Here is a 20,485-nt window from a genome sequence, read left to right as displayed (position 1 = left end):
TCTCTGTCCTGCGTTCTACCGTTTGATTAGTGGGAATCTTCCACTCTGCCGTCACCTACACTGTCTCCCGTTCTCCGTTCTGCCCCTCTCTAAAGTAGGCACGTCAAGTTTACTTTGCCGGACTAAACTGCAATCACTTCCACACCCCACATTCTGTAGATCCTGAACCCGGTCATTTTACACTGACACCATGTTAGGCCATGTGAGGCCTCCATGTTCTTTAACGATACGCATGCCATAGTCACTAGACTGCGGTGCCAAATGGTTGTCTGTATAACTGTAATCATACAGACAGGGCGCGGTCTTGTGTTAAGCAGTCTTGTGTTAAGGTACCCTAATATTTTAAACAATCTAGAATAAATATAATAATAATATTAATATTTATTATTATATTTTATATTTCGGTGTTGTATGTCACTGTGACCTGTTAAAGCAGGCTTGGTTAACACCAACCCTTACCTCTGTAGAAACTACACATCAAGTGTCTAAACAACCTGTAGGTAATATGGCAATTATAATGTGAATATGTCTGAATAAGGGACTATTTAACGTTTGAGAGATCCAAAATGATCAAACCTCTGCCTCAGCATGCACAATATGTAAAAAGATGCACCATGGCTCTCTACCCGGTATTTTTGAAATTCATGCTACATGACAGCGTATCTTCTGCCCACCTCTGTGCTAGCTCTGTGCTAGCTCTCTCCAAGAGGCGATGGCAAAGACAACTGCTATAAGGGCGCTCTCTGTACTTGGATCATCTGCTTTTAAGATCTTCCCCGCAGTGCTCCCAGCACAGGTAATGGCAAACAAAACCTCACAGGGGGTGGGGGGGTGGGATGGAGGGACAACAACACTCACTTGCTTGCTCGGTCTGTTGCTCGTTTTCTCGCTTGCAGACACACTCTCCCACAAATTCCTGGAGGAGTCTGCAGACGCACAAAGCCATTCAGACTTGGAATTAATTTGCCTCGCCTACCTCTTCTGGCAGTGAGGGAAGTAGGAAGATGAAGGGTGGGGGGGGGGGGGGGGTACAGGAAGGAGGTGGGAGGGGTTGGGGGAGAGAAGGAGGACGAGGAGGAGAAGGAGGGGTCCTTGTTGAAACACTGCAGGGACCCCCGGTGAGGTGGTTACGCTCCAAATCTCCAAAACAAACCGTTCTGCTCGGCTCTACTCCCGAGCATGCTCAAGGCACATCTTGCATTTTGCATCTCTCTCTCGCTTTCTCTCTGTCTCTATCCTCTCTCTTACTCTCACTCTCTCTCTCTCTCTCTCTCTCTCTCTATCCTTCTTTCTCTCTAACTCCCTCTCTCTTTGTCTCTCTCTCTCTCCTTCTCTCCACGCTCAACACTGCTTCTCCGACGGCGCTGCATCTTCGAGTCATGCTCATTCTGAGCTGCGAGGTGTGAAACACGAAGTGACTTCCATTCAGATCGCGATCGGGGCCTGCAGTCGCGGAACATGGCTTAGCGCTCAGGCCCCTGCAAACACATAGACACACACACACAAACACACACACACACACAAACACACACACACACACGAACACACACAACAAGCATGAGCATCTCAGTTAATATTCTTCGCTCACTGCGGGACCCTTGTGTGTTCCATGAACACTGCTCACAGCATTCAGCGTAAGGATGAGATGCCATGACTGACAAGAGAAGCCTCTGGAAAATGACAGGCCAGACTGCCATAACCGGCATCAAAGGGACTCTGGCTTAGCCAACCTAGAGAGGCACGAATGGCGGAGGTGGCTAGCCTCACCAGACTAAAGCACCAAAAAGCCACACTAAGATCAGTGTAATGAAGACCATAGCTGTGTGGCTTCATGACTTGGTCTTAAACCAGCTGTACTCTTTGCTTAAAGCCACCCCACACACATATATACACTGATTTGGTCTTTATCTCAATCCGCTGGAAAAGAAATATTTCTTCTCATTGATTTTTCCACAGCTTTGCTGCAAATCCTAAAGATGAGCTTCATCTTGTTTTTGGCCCAAATTAATAATTGAGTGAGAGCTTTTTTTCCCCCTTGTAGAATTCCCACACAGGTATCACATGACTGAACTGAGTTTTTTGAATTTGTATCCCTCTCCAGTCGCACCCGTCGTCCCTCAGAGCTAGGCCGGGCTGGGATGACGTTTGGGGGGGGGGGGGGGGGGGGGGGGGGGGAAGGAGGGGTCAAGTCTTCTGCTTTATCTGAAGTTTCATTGCAGAGGCCTGGACACACTACACAACGCAATTTCAACCTATTCCACTGGTCCTCCCGTGGGCCATCTGGCCTCTCTCTCTCTCACACACACACACACACACACGCACACAGATACACACTTGCCATCTCATCCGAGTGGAGTGGAGGAGTTCTAGGGCCTGATAATGAATGTAATTTCACTTATCCTCTGGACATTCCCTCTCCACAGTCTACGAATTTCAGAGTGGATGAGACAATCTGCTTCGACTGGTGAGCCTGACCCCCACCACCACACTACACTACACCCCCCCCCCCCCCCCCCCCCCCCCCCCCCCCCACACACACACACCACCACCACCACTGAAGTTACAAGCTGATCACAGGAGATGCTTTGGTAGAAGATTAAAAAGAAATTAGAGTTGGAGTTTCTTTTTTGCCATCCACTCTCTCCCCAACTAATTGATCAGCAATTACTCATTACTATTTTGAACCGAAGCCATCCATTCAGACCAGTTGGGTCTCCACCCACTGGTGTTGTGTTCCGTTTTCTGTTTCCTTTCTCCATGTTCTCCATACTTATCAATTCCACCTGATTTTCCATCTGATATTTCAGAAAGAAAAACTCAGTATAGGGGATGTTTGGATAGCCATCATCAAAGTTTCCCATCAGAAAATGATCCCTGGTCTAGGAAGTATTCCTGCAATTTTCAAACTTTCGCAAACACTCAGCAAGTATGATGACTCCAGCTCTTGCTCATTACAGACCTCCTGTTTTTCAGGCTGTTTTTCTGTGCGGACGGAAACTTCCCGAGACAGGTGAGATATCAGAGAAAGAACCGAGGTAAATCCCGGGGCTTTAGTGTTCTCACCCTCTCCTGTTTCCAAGGTGCCCGGAGAAGCGCTGTTCCGTGTGGGATTTGCGAGCTCAGCATCTCACATGCCCCGCCAACGATTTTGGTGCAGCCAGTGAACCAGAACCACTTACAAAAATCCATAAAAATCTCACGGGTTATGTGTGTGTGCGTGTGTGTGTGTGTGTGTGTGTGTGTGTGTGTGTGTGCATGAGAGAGAGAGAGAACCTGTGTGGTGTGTGTGAGACAGAGAGATAGAGAAAGGGAGAGAGAGAGTGTGTGTGAGAGAGAGAAAGAGTGTGTTTGGGTGAATGTATGCACGTGTGTGAACCCGTGTGCCCCTCAGTGTGTGTGTGCTTGTTTGTTTGTTTGTTTGTCTGTTTGTTTTGTCTGTCTGTGTGAGTCCGTGTCTGTACACCTGTGTGGCTGTGGGTACCACTGCACGGCACCGTATGCACCCAGTTCTGACACACAAGAGGATGTGGGGCTCGTCATGTTGCTTGGCAGCGGGAATCAGAGGAGTGAGCCCTCCCTCTGCTGCGCCGCTCCTCGGAGACTGCAGAGGATGCTGCCAGCTCAGGAGCCCCCCGTCCTGTGCCGCCTCTGTTCCATAAAAATAGCTCACGCACCAGGTAGCTGCGTCTGAAAGCTGGCCAACGAGATATGGTGGATCACTCACTGTGTTTTAGATTCTCATCACAGTATTTGACAGGGCACGTGCACACACACAAACACACATGTGCATATATATATATATATATATATTTAGAGAGAGAGAGAGAGGGAGAAAGAGAGAGGGGGGGAGATGATAGGAGGTTTCTAGGTGAGATGACTCACTGCGACTCACTCACTTATACACTCTTATCAGCATCTTTGACAAACACTGATATGTATACATAGGCAAATATACTCACTCACAGACCATTGCATGGCATCACAAAGCACACCTGTGTGTGTGTGTGTGACAGTGTGTGTGTATATATATGTGTGTGTGTGTGTGTGTGTGTGTGTGTGTGTGTGTGTGTGTGTGTGTGTGTTGGGAGGGCCTGTGAGTCTGTGATACAATTGTACACACAGTCTAACAAGGCATGCTTTTATTCAATGTGTGTATGTCCATGGGTTATGCACACAAACACACACAGACACACACACACACAGACACACACAGAGACACACACACACACACACACACAGACACACACACACACACAGACACACAGACACACACACAGACACACACACACAGACACACACACACGCGTCCACTTTACCTTGCCACGCTGTGTGACAGTCTGCATCTAATCCTCTGTACATATGCTCCTCCGCCGAGTCCCACAGCGCTCTGCCACACACCGGTCACCTCTAAGCCCCGTGGGGAAATCCCTGAACCATCATCATTCTAAACAGCCATACGCTCTCTCTCTCTCTCTCTCTCTCTCTCCTTCTCTCTCTCTCCTCTCTCTCATTCTCTCTCTCTCTCTCTCTCTCTCCCTCATTCTGCCTCACTCCATATCTCTCTTCATCTTCTCTCTCAGTCCCCTCTCTCCCTCAATCAATGCCCTGTCCTGCCTGGCCCAACCCCCCCCCCCCCCCTCCCTCGCCACCTGTCTCGCTGCCTCCACACACCCCCCCTCGCTCACTTTCACTGACTTTCCGAAAAAGTTACTCAAAGTACACCAGGGGAGAGCTGGTGGGGGTGGGGGTGGAGCTGAGCCTCCCTGCAGACTCTCTTTCCACTGGGGGGGGTGCATCACATTTATTTATTTAGTTTAATAGTGATGATTGTGACAGCATGGTGGGGCAGCACGACAGAAGGACCAGCAGTCTCCTCTGCTTTGTCATAACAACCACACACACCTAACAAAATCCTCCAAAGAAAAGCAAACACAGGTGGATTTGAGTAAGAGGGAAAAAAAAATTCCGAAATTATCAACAACGTCGTTGGTGTCCATTTTATCCCTCATTTGCAATGTTCTCCTGCATCTCCACATCTCTGTGAGAGTTGGTGACATTTCCACTGCTGATTTGCAGTGGCGTAGGCACCAACTGCTTTTTTAAAAACCCTGCTGTCATAACAGCAAGAGAGATAAAAAAAAATCAGATGCAAATTTCAAACTTAAACTGAGCTGTTTTTCTCGCAAAAACCCTACAGAGAAAAGGTGACGCCTGAATCCTCCCATGGTCTGCTTTTTCACGTATAAGAAAGACCCAGCAAACTCTTGTGGAAACGCACTGAAGGGTTCGAGAGAGAGAGAGAAAGAAAGAAAGAGAAAGAAAGATAGATAGAAGGAGCAGGGAAAGGAGAGAGAGAGAGAGGGAGGGAGAATTCCCTCCATCCATCGGTCGCTCCCTCTCTTTCTTCACTGTTATCGGGCCCCTTCGCTTAAGCAGTCTGCTAGCACTTGGAATCTGATTAGCGTCCTCTCATTCACAATGACAAATATCAACCCACAGCAGAGAGGAAGGGCCTCCTCTGTAGCACATCGCGCATCTTATCCACGCTGGATAAAAATACCCTTAAGATGGAGAGAGCCAGCAGCCTGAAGAGAATGAGCAGAGAGATAGAGAGAGAGAGAAAAAGAGCACAGGGAATGAGAAAAAGGAAGAGAGAGTATAGAAAGAGGAAAGAAGACATCCACAGAGCTGCTTCCTTGATGATTGTTTTTATTTATTTATTTCTCTATTTATTTACCTCTTCCCTTTCCCTTCGGATGTATGCAGTATATCCGGTGTACCCCCTCAACCCCTATGCTTTGGCAGTACTGCAGAATGTTATGGCCACGCCAATAAAGCTGCATTTGAACTGGAATTGCAATCTGAGAGTAAAACACACAGAGAGAGAAACAGACAAAAACAGAACAGGGACAGAGAGAAAGAGAAATAAGGAGAGTCTAGAGAGAGCGAGAGAGAGAGAGAGAGAGAGAGAGAGAGAGAGAGATAGTAGGGAGAAGGGAGAGAGAAGGAGAGAGAAAAAGAAAAAGAGATAGAATATAGAGAGAGAGAGAGAGAAAGAGGGGGAAAGGAAAAGAGGAGAGGATGAAAGAAGAGCCTTTTCTCTCCCTCCTCAGTGTCGGCAGGCAGGCAGGCAGGCAGGCAGGCAAGCAAGCAGGCCGGCTGCCAGCACAGATTATCCCTCTCCCTGGTTCACAGATTTGCATGGAGGCAAATGAAAGACACAGAGCCCACGGCTGAATTAAGAGGTCAGGTGCAAAGAGCTGGAGATGGAGGAGAGGAGCGAGAACGCCAGCGACAGCAAATGAGAGAGAGAGAGAGAGAGAGAGAGAGAGAGAGAGAGAGAGAGAGAGGAAGAGTGAGGGAGAGAGAGAGAGGGAGAGAGAGAGAACGTGAGAGAGGAAGAGTGTAATGAAAGTCAGCTCAGTAAAAGACGATTGCCAGAGATCAAAGGAGGAAACACACAAGAGGGGGGGCATATTAACCAACACACACACACACACACACACACACACACACACATATATATATATATATATATATATATACTGAAAAAGCTTCTGAGGCATACACCTGCACAAAGAGCTAAGAGTTATCCACACAGGAAATAGACTCCTTCTTCAGTGGGTGTGGGAGTAAGTGGGCCCCTCCACCATCACACTGACACACAGCAAGGCTAAGCCAGTAGAGACCAGGCCATCTCTGCTGCCGTGGGCCTCCATAGTGTGAGTGTGTGTGTGTGTGTGTGTGTGTGTGTGTGTGTGTGAGTGTGAGTGTCTGTGTGTGTGTGTGTGTGTGCATGAGTGTGTGTGTGTATGTATGAGTGTGAGTGTGAGTGTGCGTGTGTGTGTGTGAGTGTGCATGAGTGTGTGTGTGTGTATGAGTGAGTGTGTGTGTGTGTGTGCGTGTGTGGTTGGAGTGTGGTGTAATCCCCATGATTATCTACTGGGGGACAACTCTATTTTTGGCAATTACACAGTTATGGAATCATCTGAGTATCACACAGGCTGGCACAGACACAGTGATGCATACTGTAGGATCACACACACACACACACACACACACACACACACACACAGACACACACACACACACACACACACACACACACACACACACACACACACACATTTCTACCATGTTAATGTGCTCAATCCTATAATTACACACAACAATTTGCTTACTGCTTACAGTAAAACACAATGATGATTCGGCAGCAGAATTACTGGACTTGAACTCTAAAGGCAAACGAAAGCACAACACCGAAGCCTCTCTGCATGTCCGTTCCAACAAAGCATGCAAAAATATGCAGACACATAGAGGAATGCAAACACCCAGAGGTCAACCTGGTCCCCAGAAAATAGAGCCCCCGACCGCGAGCCTGCCTCATTCCCGGAGGACTCCACTGTGTGTGTGTGTGTGTGTGTGCCCCACCCTACCATCACTGAACACTTCCCTTTGTTTTCTTGTGTGGAGGAGATGCTGTCCTTGGCACTTTGTTGTTGTTTTTTTTCCCCCATCTCTTTCTCTCCTTCTCTTTCGCAAACTGTCAGCCAGCAGCCAGAGACCTAGCCAGAGCTGTCGGCCTAACGCCGAGTGATAAATAAATCAGCCGGGAGGCTCCATCTCTTAGCCAGCAATTAGGCACTCTCTGACAGCTGACGAATCAGCTTCCTGCGATGGCCCCTCCTGATGCATTACCACAATGCAACACCGCGCAGCTGTTCCCGCCAAGCCGCCGCAACGCACCCCCCGAACTACACACCCCCCCCCCCCGCCTCGCGGGAGTGTCACTCGCGGGTCCCTGTTGCCGCGCGCGGAGGGAGGTGTGTGTTAATCACACTGCGCCGCTCCGACACTCCCATGGTGTTGAGTGAGGCGCCACCAACTGAACAGGAGGAGCAGCAGGAGGGCGGGGACATCAACTATGGCGGCAGCGTTCGGGGCGGAGAGACGGACGAGGAAGTGTCTCCTGCCTCAGCTGTCTCCACTTCAGTGGAGGAATCAGGGATAGGGGGCCTTCCTTTTCTCCCCAGGAGTGTTGTTGTTTTTTTTTGTCATTGTTTGCATGTTTGCATAATCAGGCCATCATGATGTTTATTTTTGTCATTTGAGTGGTGTGTGTGTGTGTGTGTGTGTGTGTGTGTGTGTGTGTGTGTGTGTGTGTGTGTGTGTGTGTGTGTGTGTGTGCATAGGAGCATGTGTGTGTGTGTGTGTGTGTGTGTGTGTGTGTGTGTGTATGCGTATGTGTGCATGGGAGCATGTGTGTGTGTGTGTGTGTGTCTGCGTCTGTGTGTGTGTGTGCGTCTGAATGCTGCACGGCTTGCAGCAGGAAAGAATCTTTCTGCAGATTTGTGGCTGTGTTGTCCTTGGGGCGGCACAGGGGGGCGGGGTGTGTGTGTGTGTGTGTGTGGGGGGGGGGGCTGGGGGGGCTGGGGGGGTAACAAAGGGACAAAAAGCTGATGGAGCAGTCAACACACACAGAGGGAGAAGTGAAGTGGTGAGGCTCACTACAGACAGAAGGAAGACAGCAGATGAAAAGAGAGACACAGCAGGTGACACCAGGAGAGAAGAAAAGAGGGACAAAGCTAAAAAGAAAGAAGAGAGAAATAGGTGTATAGTGGTCTTCAGCAGATCTCTCTCTCTCTCTCTCTCTCTGTCTTTCCTGCTTAACCACATGAAGCTGCATGCTGTTGGCGGCTGGTGGGGACTCTTTAATCGAGAGAGATCCTCCAACACACCAGGACCTGCAGATTGATTCCCCTATTTAGCTCCGTCCACCCACACACCATTTGCAGGTCAGTGCCTGGGTCAGCAGGGATATAGAGGTCTCTCAGACACTAGCAGCAGTAGGGGGAAGAGAGGTGGAGAGAGAGAGTGAGAGAGAGAGAGAGAGAAAGAGAGAGAGAGAGAGAGAGAGGGCAGACCTGTGATAAGCGAAAATAAAAGGAAAGCAAAAATGAAAGGAGGATAACAGAGATAGAAAGAGAAAGCGCAAGAGAGAGAGAGAGAGAGAAAGGAGGATGAGAGAGAGAGGGGGAGAGAGAGAGAGAGAGAGAGAGAGAGAGAGAGAGAGTGTGTTGACTGCTAGTTTGGGAGAGTAGTAATAAAATCATCACTTCGCTCTCTGTGCCACAGCCTTAATTACCTCTCAGAGGAAAATCAAATGGGTAAACAGCATTTAAACAGCCAGCTGGGAGAGCAGCGCAGAGTGGAAGAGAAACAGAGAGAGGCAGAGAGAGAGAGAGAGAGAGAGAGAGGCAGAGAGAGAAAGGCAGAGAGAGAGAGAGAGAGAGAGAGAGAGGCAGAGAGAGAGAGAGAGAGAGAGAGAGGCAGAGAGAGAGAGGCAGAGAGAGAGAGAGAGCAGGAGAGAGAAAGAGCAAGAGAGGGAAGAGAGGAGCAGAGGAAGAGGGCAAGAAGACGAGACAGAGAGGAAGAGAAGGAACATTTAAAGCACTAAGATGCTCCTCGCCACTTGGCATTCGCCTTATGATCTTGACACACAGTGAAAGGTGTCACTACAGAGAGGGAACGAGAGCAACCAAAACACACTCACATACACACACACACACACACACACACACTCACACATATGCACATACACAGAAAAAAACAGGGCTCTTGATCTCAGCCTCCAGCTGGGTTGAGAGAGGAATTCTGTCTGATGAGCCTAGTTTTGCTACGCAACAACAGCCAACGGGATAACTGTACTAAAGCTAATATTTACATTATCTGTAAGTCAACTGTAATTAAGATATATATATGTTTCAGGCGTTTTCTTTTTGTTTACCTGTACACAAACACATATGCCCTGAACATATAACAGTTCTTCCACATAAGCCCACCCAGGCACATGAATGCAAACTATGCAACATTTAAACCTCACAAAAAAAAGTAGTACAGAAGCAGTCCATTAAAAAGTATTTGACCGACAGAGATTGTAGGAGGCTTCTTAAAGTTTACCAAGGAGATTACACTCATCCTCTTTCTGAACCAGCAGCACTCTACCACAGCAGAGGTGAGGGGAGGAGGGAAGGGGAGGAAGGGTGAAAAAAGGAAAGGTAGCACGTTGAAAGGTGGACTTATCTGGGGGAAGCAGGCTGCTGCTATCTCTCCACCCTCCAGGCAGGGGAAGAGTGGAGTGGAGACGGATGAGTGACAGCCGTGGTCCCTCAGAAGAGGGCGAGGTGGCGGAGACAGAGAGTGGCCAAGCACACCCCACCCACACACACTCACACACACACACACACACACACACTCACACACACACACACCTTCAGACAGACACATACGTGCAAATGATGGTGAAAACACAAACAGACCAAAACAGACACATGTGTGTGTGAGTGTTCACAATCATTCACACACGTCCATATGTGGGCACAAACACACACACACATACATACACAAGCATCCCCCCCAAACACACACACACATACATACACAAGCATCCCCCCAAACACACACACACATACATACACAAGCATCCTCACCAAACACACACACACATACACAAGCATCCTCCCCAAACACACACACACATACTATGTCACACAGACATACATACACGCACACACACACAGACACAGACATACATACACACACACACTCAGACACACACACACACACACACACACACAAACACACACACACACACACACAATCCTGCCCCAGTGATGGCCCCTCCACCCATTGAAATAACATTACTGCACAGTGAAATGTCAAGGGCTGAGGCTCCACACATATGACAAACTGAGGCAGCAAATGTCAACTGTGCATCAACATGGCAGCAAGGGGGAGGGGGGGGGGTCGGTTATGGGTGGAATCTCATTAGGCTGGTGGGGACTCGGGGGAGTGTGTGGGGGGGCATGTGTCATGACAAGTGTTAGCTGCCATAGGTTCACTCAGACTCAAGGACGTGACCTCACACAGGGCATAGTCCATACACTTTGGCTCAGGTCACGAGGAAGTTAAACTAAAGAAATGACCCCGAAAATCTGATCTGTCTGAAATCTCCCACAGCTGCCACCAGGCGAACACTGGCTGATGCGGTAAAACTGAAACGGATGCGTTTCGCTGGCAAAGCCTGAGCAAACGTTGGCTATATTAAATGTGATGTATTCCAGCGTATTCCGGCGTGTGGCGTGGCACCATTAAAAGCTGTCAGAAAACGAGCCAAAGCCAGCTGAGTGAGTGATCTGCAGCCAAAATCTCTCCTCTTCCTCCTCCTCCTCCTCCTCCTTGCCCCCTCTCTCCTTGAGCTGCTCCACCCAGCGCCACTGCCCCCGCCGGTGGTAGTCAAGCACAAGGTCATCGAGAGTTCCAGAGTCACAGAAAGAGAGCAGTGGGCTGTAAGTTCAGAGAGAGACGGGCCAGGTTTGAGAATGGAGGGTTGGGTTGGAGAGGTGGAGAAGGTGGAGGGCGGGGGCGGGGGCGGAGGAGGACTGCACTCAGCTGCAGATGTCTGAAGGTGCCAAGGCTTGGCGGGATGGGCGCCACGTCCAGGAGTAATCACCCTGTGAGCGCAGCCAGTAACGAGCCTGCTGCCCCGCCCAGCTCCATCCATCACCAAACAACCCCCCCCACCACCACCACCACCTCCACCCCCGCCGTGGCTGGCGTAGAGGTCATCAGATCAGCCCCTGGGAGCGTTGCCAGAGACCTGCCACGGAGGATCCCGCTGAGCGCCGCCCTCCTCCCCACGCCAGGCCCCACGGCTGCCTCACAGCTACACACACCTGTGATTATCCTCCTCTCTCCCTCTCTCACCTCAAGAGGTCACAGCCTTTAACACACTCACGCTCACACAAACACATTTACACAGAATCGGACGTTTGTAAATATCCACACAGATGACAGAATAAGGGTTAAGTTGATTCCACGAAAGGGGACGTCCACATGGAGTTTCGGGCGAAAACGGAGAAGTTTGGTTGCATTTTGGTCTTGTGTTCACACGACAACGGTGTTTTCAGGGCCTGAAAACGCATATTTTTAAAAACATGTTCCAGAGCGAGACTTTTTAAAAATGCAGGCTTTATGTTGTTGTGTGGACAGGAGCTTTTTGACGGCACGGCCCAAACTTTATCCAATCCCCTTTCATTCTCCATGAAGCTTCAGGCTGAGCTCCGTCCTCCAAGGCCTCCGCCACGTCCTCAGTGGCAATGAATAGAAAATCTATTTTGGATTGTCAGACGCATCATGGTTGTCAGACAATTTGTTCTGTTTCTACGAGGAGGAAATAATCTGTTCAGAAACATCAGCAGCCAAAGCCTTTTCTAGGTTTCTGTTGACAAATAAATGTATCTCAAATCTTTTTGAAAACGCTAAGGACAAACATTGTTTTTTAAAACACTCTTTTTTTAGTGATATCTGACATCCTCTCCTCTGAGCACTCCTGAAGTGACATATATAAAAAGCCACGCACACTGCATAGACGGTTAAAGTCTTTAGTGGTCACAAACGTCCACCTGACCATACTCTACTTATGCCTGGAAATTCACTTCTAGTAAAGGCGACAAATTCACATTTCACATTCACGTTCACATTAGCAGGCCTCTCCACCTCTAACACCGTCCAGTCTCCTCCACCCTTCCTCATTCCATTCCACCGCCCCACGTTTGTTTCCCGTCTCCCAGGGAACTAATCAACACGACCAAGTTCAGGTAAAGATATGCAGAATTACACTTTCCCCTCTCATTTGCATAATGAGGGCGATTCGCCTCTAATTATTGTTCCACTGAGTGGCGCCCCCAAAGCAACTCTTAACCCTCGTTATGGGCACTAATTGCTTCCACTGCACAAACAGGAGTCACTTACAAGTGGAGGAATTAATGATTTTTCTTTTAACGAGCAACTGCCCTTCAAATCAGCTCAGTCAAATTGGGTACAAATTCTGACAGAACAGCAAATGTTCAACATTTTGGAGAACTAACAGAAGTTCCTTTAAAACCCAGCAGATGCTGCTGTGCTAGCCAAGCGAAATAATGCTCATCTGCAACACAGATCTGTTCCTTTTGTATTTATGGAGGAAAGGCAAGATAAGTGGGAATTGATGACCATTATTTGAGTAAACAAATATTTAATTTTGGACACCACAAACAAAATGAATGGGCACCTCAGAAGCACAAATCCTCTCATGAGAGACTGAAATATGCCCATGTGGACTGGCATGCACCTGTGTCCTTTCAGCTCTGGCAACAGCAATCAGATTCACGTTGATGCACCTGGGGTAGGAGCTCATAATCAATCAGGGAGCAACAAAGGCCAACATGGTGCATCTATCCAGTCAAATGAATGTAGATGACGACCGCACCAAAAAAGCATCTGTTCCATTCCCCAGTGTAAGTACATAACCTACATTCAAAATGAATGTATCAATTTCCAATATCACAATTATACACCTTATAATAGAGTACAACACAGGCAACAGCAACATTTCGTAATGAGTGCACAAACTGCACATGGGGTTGTAGGTATGTGCTTACATAGAGCCCACTCACCTCTGGGACAGCAAAACAACGGAGGGAATTCACAATCTCTAGAGCAAGCGTACAATAAAGGTCAGACGGGTGAAATCAGACAGCACTTCTTCACACTTTTTTCTCCTTTCTCACCACAACCTCCTTCATCCTTCTCTTCCTCACCTCTCTCTCTCTCACACATCCTCCAGCACACACTCGTCCTCTCTCGGGGCCTAGAGTAGGTTCGCCGTCTTCCGCACATGATGCACTGCTAAGTTGAACCACCATGTGTTCTTGCAGGCTTCAACAAATGCCATTAAGTGGTGAGGCAGAACCTCTCAAGCATGTAAAGCTCACTTTGTAATTGTTCAACCAAAAGGCTGCATGCGTGACTCACTTTTGTTATTTAAAGGTTTCTTTGTACCCTTCCCCATCTCCCAGACGCTGCGTTTAGCATTCAGAAGCCTGGCTTTTGTGGAGCCCAACCGGGAGCCAGCTTCGCGCAATTAGTTTGTTCTTGAGTTGATTGTATTTCCTGATAATGTCATCAAAAGTGAATATGCCAATGAAAACTGATGACAAGAAACTCTGTCCGTTCTGGAATACTGCACGTAGCCATTTCCAAAGTAGCTCTAAAACATAGCCCTAATTTTATATGTAATTAAAAACCTCAAAGGTACATTTCTTTTAGGAAGAAAGCTAAGAAATGTATGGGCATCTTTTGAGGATGGTGACATGATCACAATCTACTGCCACCGCCTTGTACCCAGGAACAATGTGCCAACCACCAGTTAGTAAAGCCAGCTTTTGACAATTTACACACTTCTCTTTCACTTCTGAAGCTCTAGTCTAGATGATTCACCTAGGCTAAAACATTCCATCAGGACTGTATGTGTCGATTACCATCCTCAAAATACAGTCCTTGGATTAAAACCAGTTTTCAAGTATTAATTGTGTACGGTTTATCTCATTACAATAATGCTGTAACTACCTACTTCTGATGCTAATCACAAACTTATTGGCCCATTTCAGACAAGTTATGCACTATTTCAAATAACAAATGTTACTCTGGCATTATCCAAGAGCTGAGGTCCTGGAAGAGAAGTCAAACTGTGAGGTGATTAGATGTTGTTGATGTTCTTTCACAGTACAACCAGATTTCTCACCACTTAACAGTTACCGTTTTGGTGCGGAATTGAGTTCAAGGAGCTCAAGTATTGTTTGTATTGCACCGAAAAGCAGTTCAGCTTCCACAAAAGTGTCAGTGGGAAGCCAACAAATGCATTTCTCACTGACTAGCTTAGCTTTCACAAGTCTTATGTGTCTCACAAGGATGCATATTATATCATAAATACAGTTACAACCCAAGGCATTAATAAAATATCAAAATAGAAATTACATACTTTCCAAATCATTTGTGTAGGGGGGATTCTAGTCTAAATATTAGCAAGAAAACCCCACTAAAAGGGTCTCCCAGTCCTTTATTGTCTTTCTTTTCAAACCTGTCTAGCTCTTTCACATGTCTCATTCAGCGTTGAAATCAAAGGACAAGATTCCTTCCTGATCCGTCATGACAGGTGAATCTGACATATTCATGTTCCAGGTATGAATGGATTACACCTACTGACCATTTAATTACTTATTCACTCAGTAACTGTAAACTGGTTAGCAAACTGCCATCGGCACGGCTGTACTTGAGAAAGTAGCATTTCATCTATAATAGAAATCTCAAAGGAAAGGCAGTGGCTTTCCATTAATATATTATAACTAACACATCATAATACAGGGTTAGTGGTACTTAAATCTTCAGTGCTTATGGTTTGTGATCTGTTTATAATAGTGTGCATGCACGAGCAGGATAAACAACAAGAATGAGCTTATCAAGCCCGGAACAGCACATGTGCTAGACAGCATACCACAAAAACACTGAAATGTCTATTCCTTAAAGAGATTCAGAAAGATTGATTTTCCTTCAGATTTTGTGTTAGTCACTGCCAGGGGATATATAAAAAGAGTGGGAGCAGAGGAGGGGAAAATAACAACATAGGGCTTTATCTCAATTAGAACACAGGCGATAATGATCTTTCATTTCCCTCTCCTTTTCTATGGACACTAATCTGATGGGAAATAAGCTCTTGATTACTACCGACTTAATGTTACATTACTAAACAGTCCTCTCTCTCTCTCTCTCTCTCTTTCTCTCTCTCTCTCTCTTTCTATCGTTCTCCCTCCGTCTCTTAACACACACACACACACACAACACTCCCCAGGAAAAAAAAGCACACAAAAAAAGCAACAAAAAAGAATGCATGCACAGTTGAGCAGAGACAAACAGAAGGATTTTGCTCGTGTCAGTTTTGTCCCACCCAAATCATTCACTCTTTCATGTTTGTGGCATTAGTGAAATTTCAAGACAAAAAAAGAGATTATACTGATTTATTAACATCTCCGGGTTAGTCAAATAATCTAGTGTACATTTTTAAATGCTCCAGACGCGAGACACTGAGCAGTGGGGTTCATCTGTTGACACACACCGAAGCACAAAGGGCAGGGGAAGTATGTAGCCTCTTGAGAGCTAAATATGTCCTCCGTGTCCGCAAGCCCTCAGACATATGGGTCCCTCTCTAAGTCACAGACGCGGCCCATATCAATTGTGAGTGTGTGTGTGTGTGTGTGTGTTGGTGTGTTTGTTTGTGTCTGTGTTAGGCTGACAGTCCGATGGTCTGACAGTCTTAATCACACCTCTCTCTCCTTGCTGCTGCAGGCCACAGCATGGCAGCATCCCCACTCATCATCTCTGCAGCAACCACACACACACACAAGCTACAGCACACAGTTAAGCACCACACAAGCCACTACATGCTCAGGCACCAAGACAACATCCCAAACACCCCACACCAGCAGACACAATCAATATCATTACATATCACATGTGAATCATAGTCTTGGAGAACCCACTTCTGAAAGCTGTAGTGTTTGCTAGTTCATGTGCCACAAACAACCTACGTGTATGAGCATCTTGTGATGCTCCAAAAACCTTTTGGTGGTACGTATGAATTAGGATTCTTCCCAGGTCACTTACGCTGTGTTAGGTGTCTTTAGTTTCCCCTTAACCTCTTCACAACACATAATACATACATACAATACATTTGTGGGGTATATGTGTGTGTTTGTGTGTGTGTGCAACAGTAACTCTGAGCAATTCACAGGACATGATAGGCAGCGGGGGGTTTTTGCCCAGAGAAAATAAAGCTGCACCTCTGTACAAAAACACTCCACATGACACACTTGATGTCTACAATGAATTACTGCACTTTAGCTCTCAGACTCCTTGCTCTCTCCTGCTCTGTCCTTAGCATGCCATGCTCTGACACTGCACTTGTCAGCAGTGTGTCCGCTATCCCTTAACAACACATCCCTAGTCACGGTCTTCAGCCCATCAGAGCAAAATGACAAAAGGACACTGACTGTCACACCACCATTACATTTTCATGTCAATCTCGAAAACGAAAGCTCTAATCCTTTGCACAATTCTGGTGTATAAAGTCTAGTGTGTAAAATATATATATTTTTATTTTGGTCTGTTTAATTGAAAGTGTGATTCCTTAAATTGTCAAATTAACTCACAAGCTTTAGAGGGCTGCCAAAAAGCGAGTCACCGAAATATGTGAATTGATGAAATGGGTGGATCAGTGTTTTCAAATACAGCTTGCGCTTCATTCACCAGTGCATTGATCTTATTGTCATCTCTCATGTAAGATATAATATGGATTTGTCTTTGTGGTAAACCAAAACTCACTACAGACAGTTGAGAGTGTTTGCATATGATTTCAGAAAAATCCGGTTTTATTTTAACGCATTCCAAACTCATTTAATGCGTTGAAGTGCTTTTTTGAACAATAAGAAACTCTTCAGTTACGCTATATCCAGCGTCCCTGCAGTGAAAAGGTTCGCTTATCAGAATGTTATAATCGACCTCCTGCATCTTGAATTGATAATGAATTCCACAAAAGCTTTAAATAGCGTTACATGATTACACGTGAATAAGGGAGTTAGTATGTTCCTATCAGATTTAATTCCAATCATCTTCCCACGATATGCCAGTGCGCCAGTCTCGCTTTTCACTATGGGACGAGTTCCACACAGTCACCGCCGTATAATAAGCAATCCACCATTTTAATGTCTTACATCATCTTACTGTCTCAAGAGAGTTTTGGCGTCAAAGCACTTCTCTGTACAGTATTGCCCGTGAAGACATTGTACCAAAGGCTTCAGAGAAATTCCCTAGTCCGCGCGTAACCACAAAAAGCGACGAAGGGGACAAGCATTGCTTCGCGGCTTGACATCGGAGACTCGCTTGGTTAACATATGAATGGCTTTGTACTATTTTCAAGTAACGCAACACATGTATGTAAATTGTGTCTGGTAATCGGCGTTTTAATAAACGTGCTCTAGATGTTTTATTCACATTATGTCAGTAGGTGACGTCGATGAGCACCATTAGAAATAGTTGAACTGACTTTAGATACCTTGCCTAGTTTAGACATTCGGATGTCAAAGGTTGCATCATCTAAACGACGTGACTGCATTAAAGTTGGTATGAAACTGCTAAAAGCAGCCTCTGAGAATACGTGGAAATAATTAGGTCGCAAACCGTCTCTACGAGTTATTGCCTAGAAACGAAAAAGGTTCTCATTATTAACTGACCCCGTCTGTCATACATGGTTTAAACCAGCCATTCCGACTGGACTTGACATTATTATAGATTATAGATAACATACACTACATGGCAGGAGAAAGAAAGAGAGGGAAATGTTGAAACATCAAGTGATAAAGAGAAGGAGAGTGACCACCAATTCCTCAATTTCACTTAAAAATCAATATATCACCCAAACACCTTGTGTTAGAGTAGCCTGCGTAATCGTCCGTCTTCCTCTGAAAATAAACCTAATGAGTTCTGCTGCTGGCAAATTAAATGTAATGTGAAGACCCAAGTAACCCTTGAAGCTAGAACTACGTCGTTTTAAAACCAAAATTAGGGCCAGTTTAAGATTATGATGTAAAATACACCACCAATGTTGCGTGCCGATTCAAATCTGTATAAGAGTAGCCTGTGTTGTCGAAAAGAACTGCGAAAAGTGTCTTTTCAGTCCTTCCATTCGGCCGATTAATACATGCCTTCCAAACATTACATCTGTTGAAATACTGACAAGCCAGCGCAGCCGTTACTTTAACGTGCATGTTAACTTAAGTTTCCATATGACTGCAATATGTTGGCGTCTACATGAGAAACACAGTTATACTTGGCAACAAGTTTTACATCTTCCCTTACCTCTGTAAAGAGACGTCAGGAGAGCCCATTTTAAAATCTGACAAAGCCGTCCGTCCCCTTTGGCATCTCGCTCTCTGTTCATCTTTGGCATTTTCAGGAAACTGTCCAACGGGCGCGTCTTAGCGTTCTATTCTTAATTAGAATGCGAACTATTTTCGAGCAAGTCCTCCAAATAATGAAATGTCGGCTTGAAGTGCCAATCCTCTAAACTCCTTTACTGTTCAGCAGATTAGATGAGGAATTGTTTACTTCTCCCAAACAATCGTTATCCACAAAAATAATGACGAACTCCGTCTTGACCTCCCTACATCCCAACTCATATGGAAAAAAACAGTAGATTAGAGAGCGACAGCCCGACTAGTCGTCGGTTCCCTGCATCCCAGAATATTTCCTCCGATTTTCCCTTTTTGGCTAAAGTTCTGCACAACATCGGGGGTGATCCGCTCAAGCCCACTCAATACCCGGCTTTTAAAGATACACGTTGTCTCAATCCATCCCTCTCTGTGCAAATCATGAGAAAGTCAGTCGTTGTCACAAACCCCATGTGGAATTCTCCCATCACCTTTCGCAAGCTCAGTTCCGTTTAGATGCCTGATTTCATGATGGGGATCTCTACGACAGAACTTCGTAGGCTACTTGCATGGAGCCGAAGGGGCCAAGCTTTCGGGCTTGTGGTCCTACAAGGAATAGGAGGCGGGGCAGCCAGGAGATGTAACCGACGTGTTTGAAAGCCAATGGTTTGGTTGCGACCGAACAGGTGAATAAAGAATGAAAGTAGCAGCTCAGCCAATCACACTGAAGTAAAATATCCTCAAACAAGCATGAAGTAGAAAACAGTGAGAAACAAGAGCTTAGAGGGAGGATACAGTTAAACCTGTAAAACTTTGTTGATATTCTTACCTTATTATTTCTCTCCACATACATGCAAATTGTCCAGGTATGCATGCGTTGCAGGATTTCAGGCAGATATCATATTTTATATAATTATGATATCTGTATGTATTGATAAACTCTTTAATATTCTCCCGACCTTTTATACTTCCGAATACTTTGAAAAATGTATGAAAACAAATAACCCAGTTTACATCAATCCAATGAAAACAGTCTGAAGGAAGGTTAGTGCGAACAAGAATCACATTTTGCCATAGTGAACGACGTGTAAGCATACAAATACGTCATTCGATCCTTTTTTTAAACAATCAGCCCGTCAGAATATTACAATATGGTATTTAATAGTCTAACCATTCGATCTTGGCCACAGAACATCTGACTCTCATCCAAAGGAGTAATAGCGTGCCCTAGTGTGTAGTCCGCGCATCGCCGGAGCCTGACGTTCACATTCCATAAAGCGTAGGCTATCAGTCTTGGACGCCATTGATTTAAGTTACTGCATGCCAACATGTGTTTTCCTTGACTCAGTCAAAGCATTTAAAAGCAAAACGATTTTGATCCATAGCTAAGATTCAGAATAACGCAAATGCTAAATAGGCCTATCTATTAGATGATTTGATGTACAGTATACATTTAACTGATTTCACTGTTGCCTCTGCGATAGTGATTTCAGGCTTTCTGAAACTATATCTCAATATTTAGCAATTTTGAAGCGATTTCTAGACATTTCAGTAGAAAACTACGATTTGAAATATGTGCAGAGTATCTGATCAACAATCATCTGCCCTGCTAATTATATGCTTCT

General features: G+C 46.0%; 1 protein-coding gene across 2 annotated transcripts in view; it reads right to left on the bottom strand.

Moving 5' to 3' along the window:
- Window positions 1-19,669, bottom strand: part of si:dkey-215k6.1 (transmembrane protein 132C) — a 163,373-nt gene extending 143,704 nt beyond the window's left edge. For both annotated transcript variants that reach the window (XM_012815851.3, XM_031570300.2), the window contains exon 1: window positions 18,790-19,669. In XM_012815851.3, the coding sequence (XP_012671305.2) occupies window positions 18,790-18,880 (91 nt within the window). In that variant the 5' untranslated portion in view covers window positions 18,881-19,669. The remainder of the gene's footprint in view (window positions 1-18,789) is intronic.
- Between the last annotated feature and the right edge of the window lie 816 nt (window positions 19,670-20,485).

This window comes from Clupea harengus, chromosome 7 (assembly GCF_900700415.2).
Source record: "Clupea harengus chromosome 7, Ch_v2.0.2, whole genome shotgun sequence".
Taxonomy (NCBI): Eukaryota; Metazoa; Chordata; class Actinopteri; order Clupeiformes; family Clupeidae; genus Clupea; species Clupea harengus.
The sequence above is the reverse complement of the archived record's forward strand: the minus strand, read 5'-3'. Positions and strand labels throughout refer to the sequence as shown.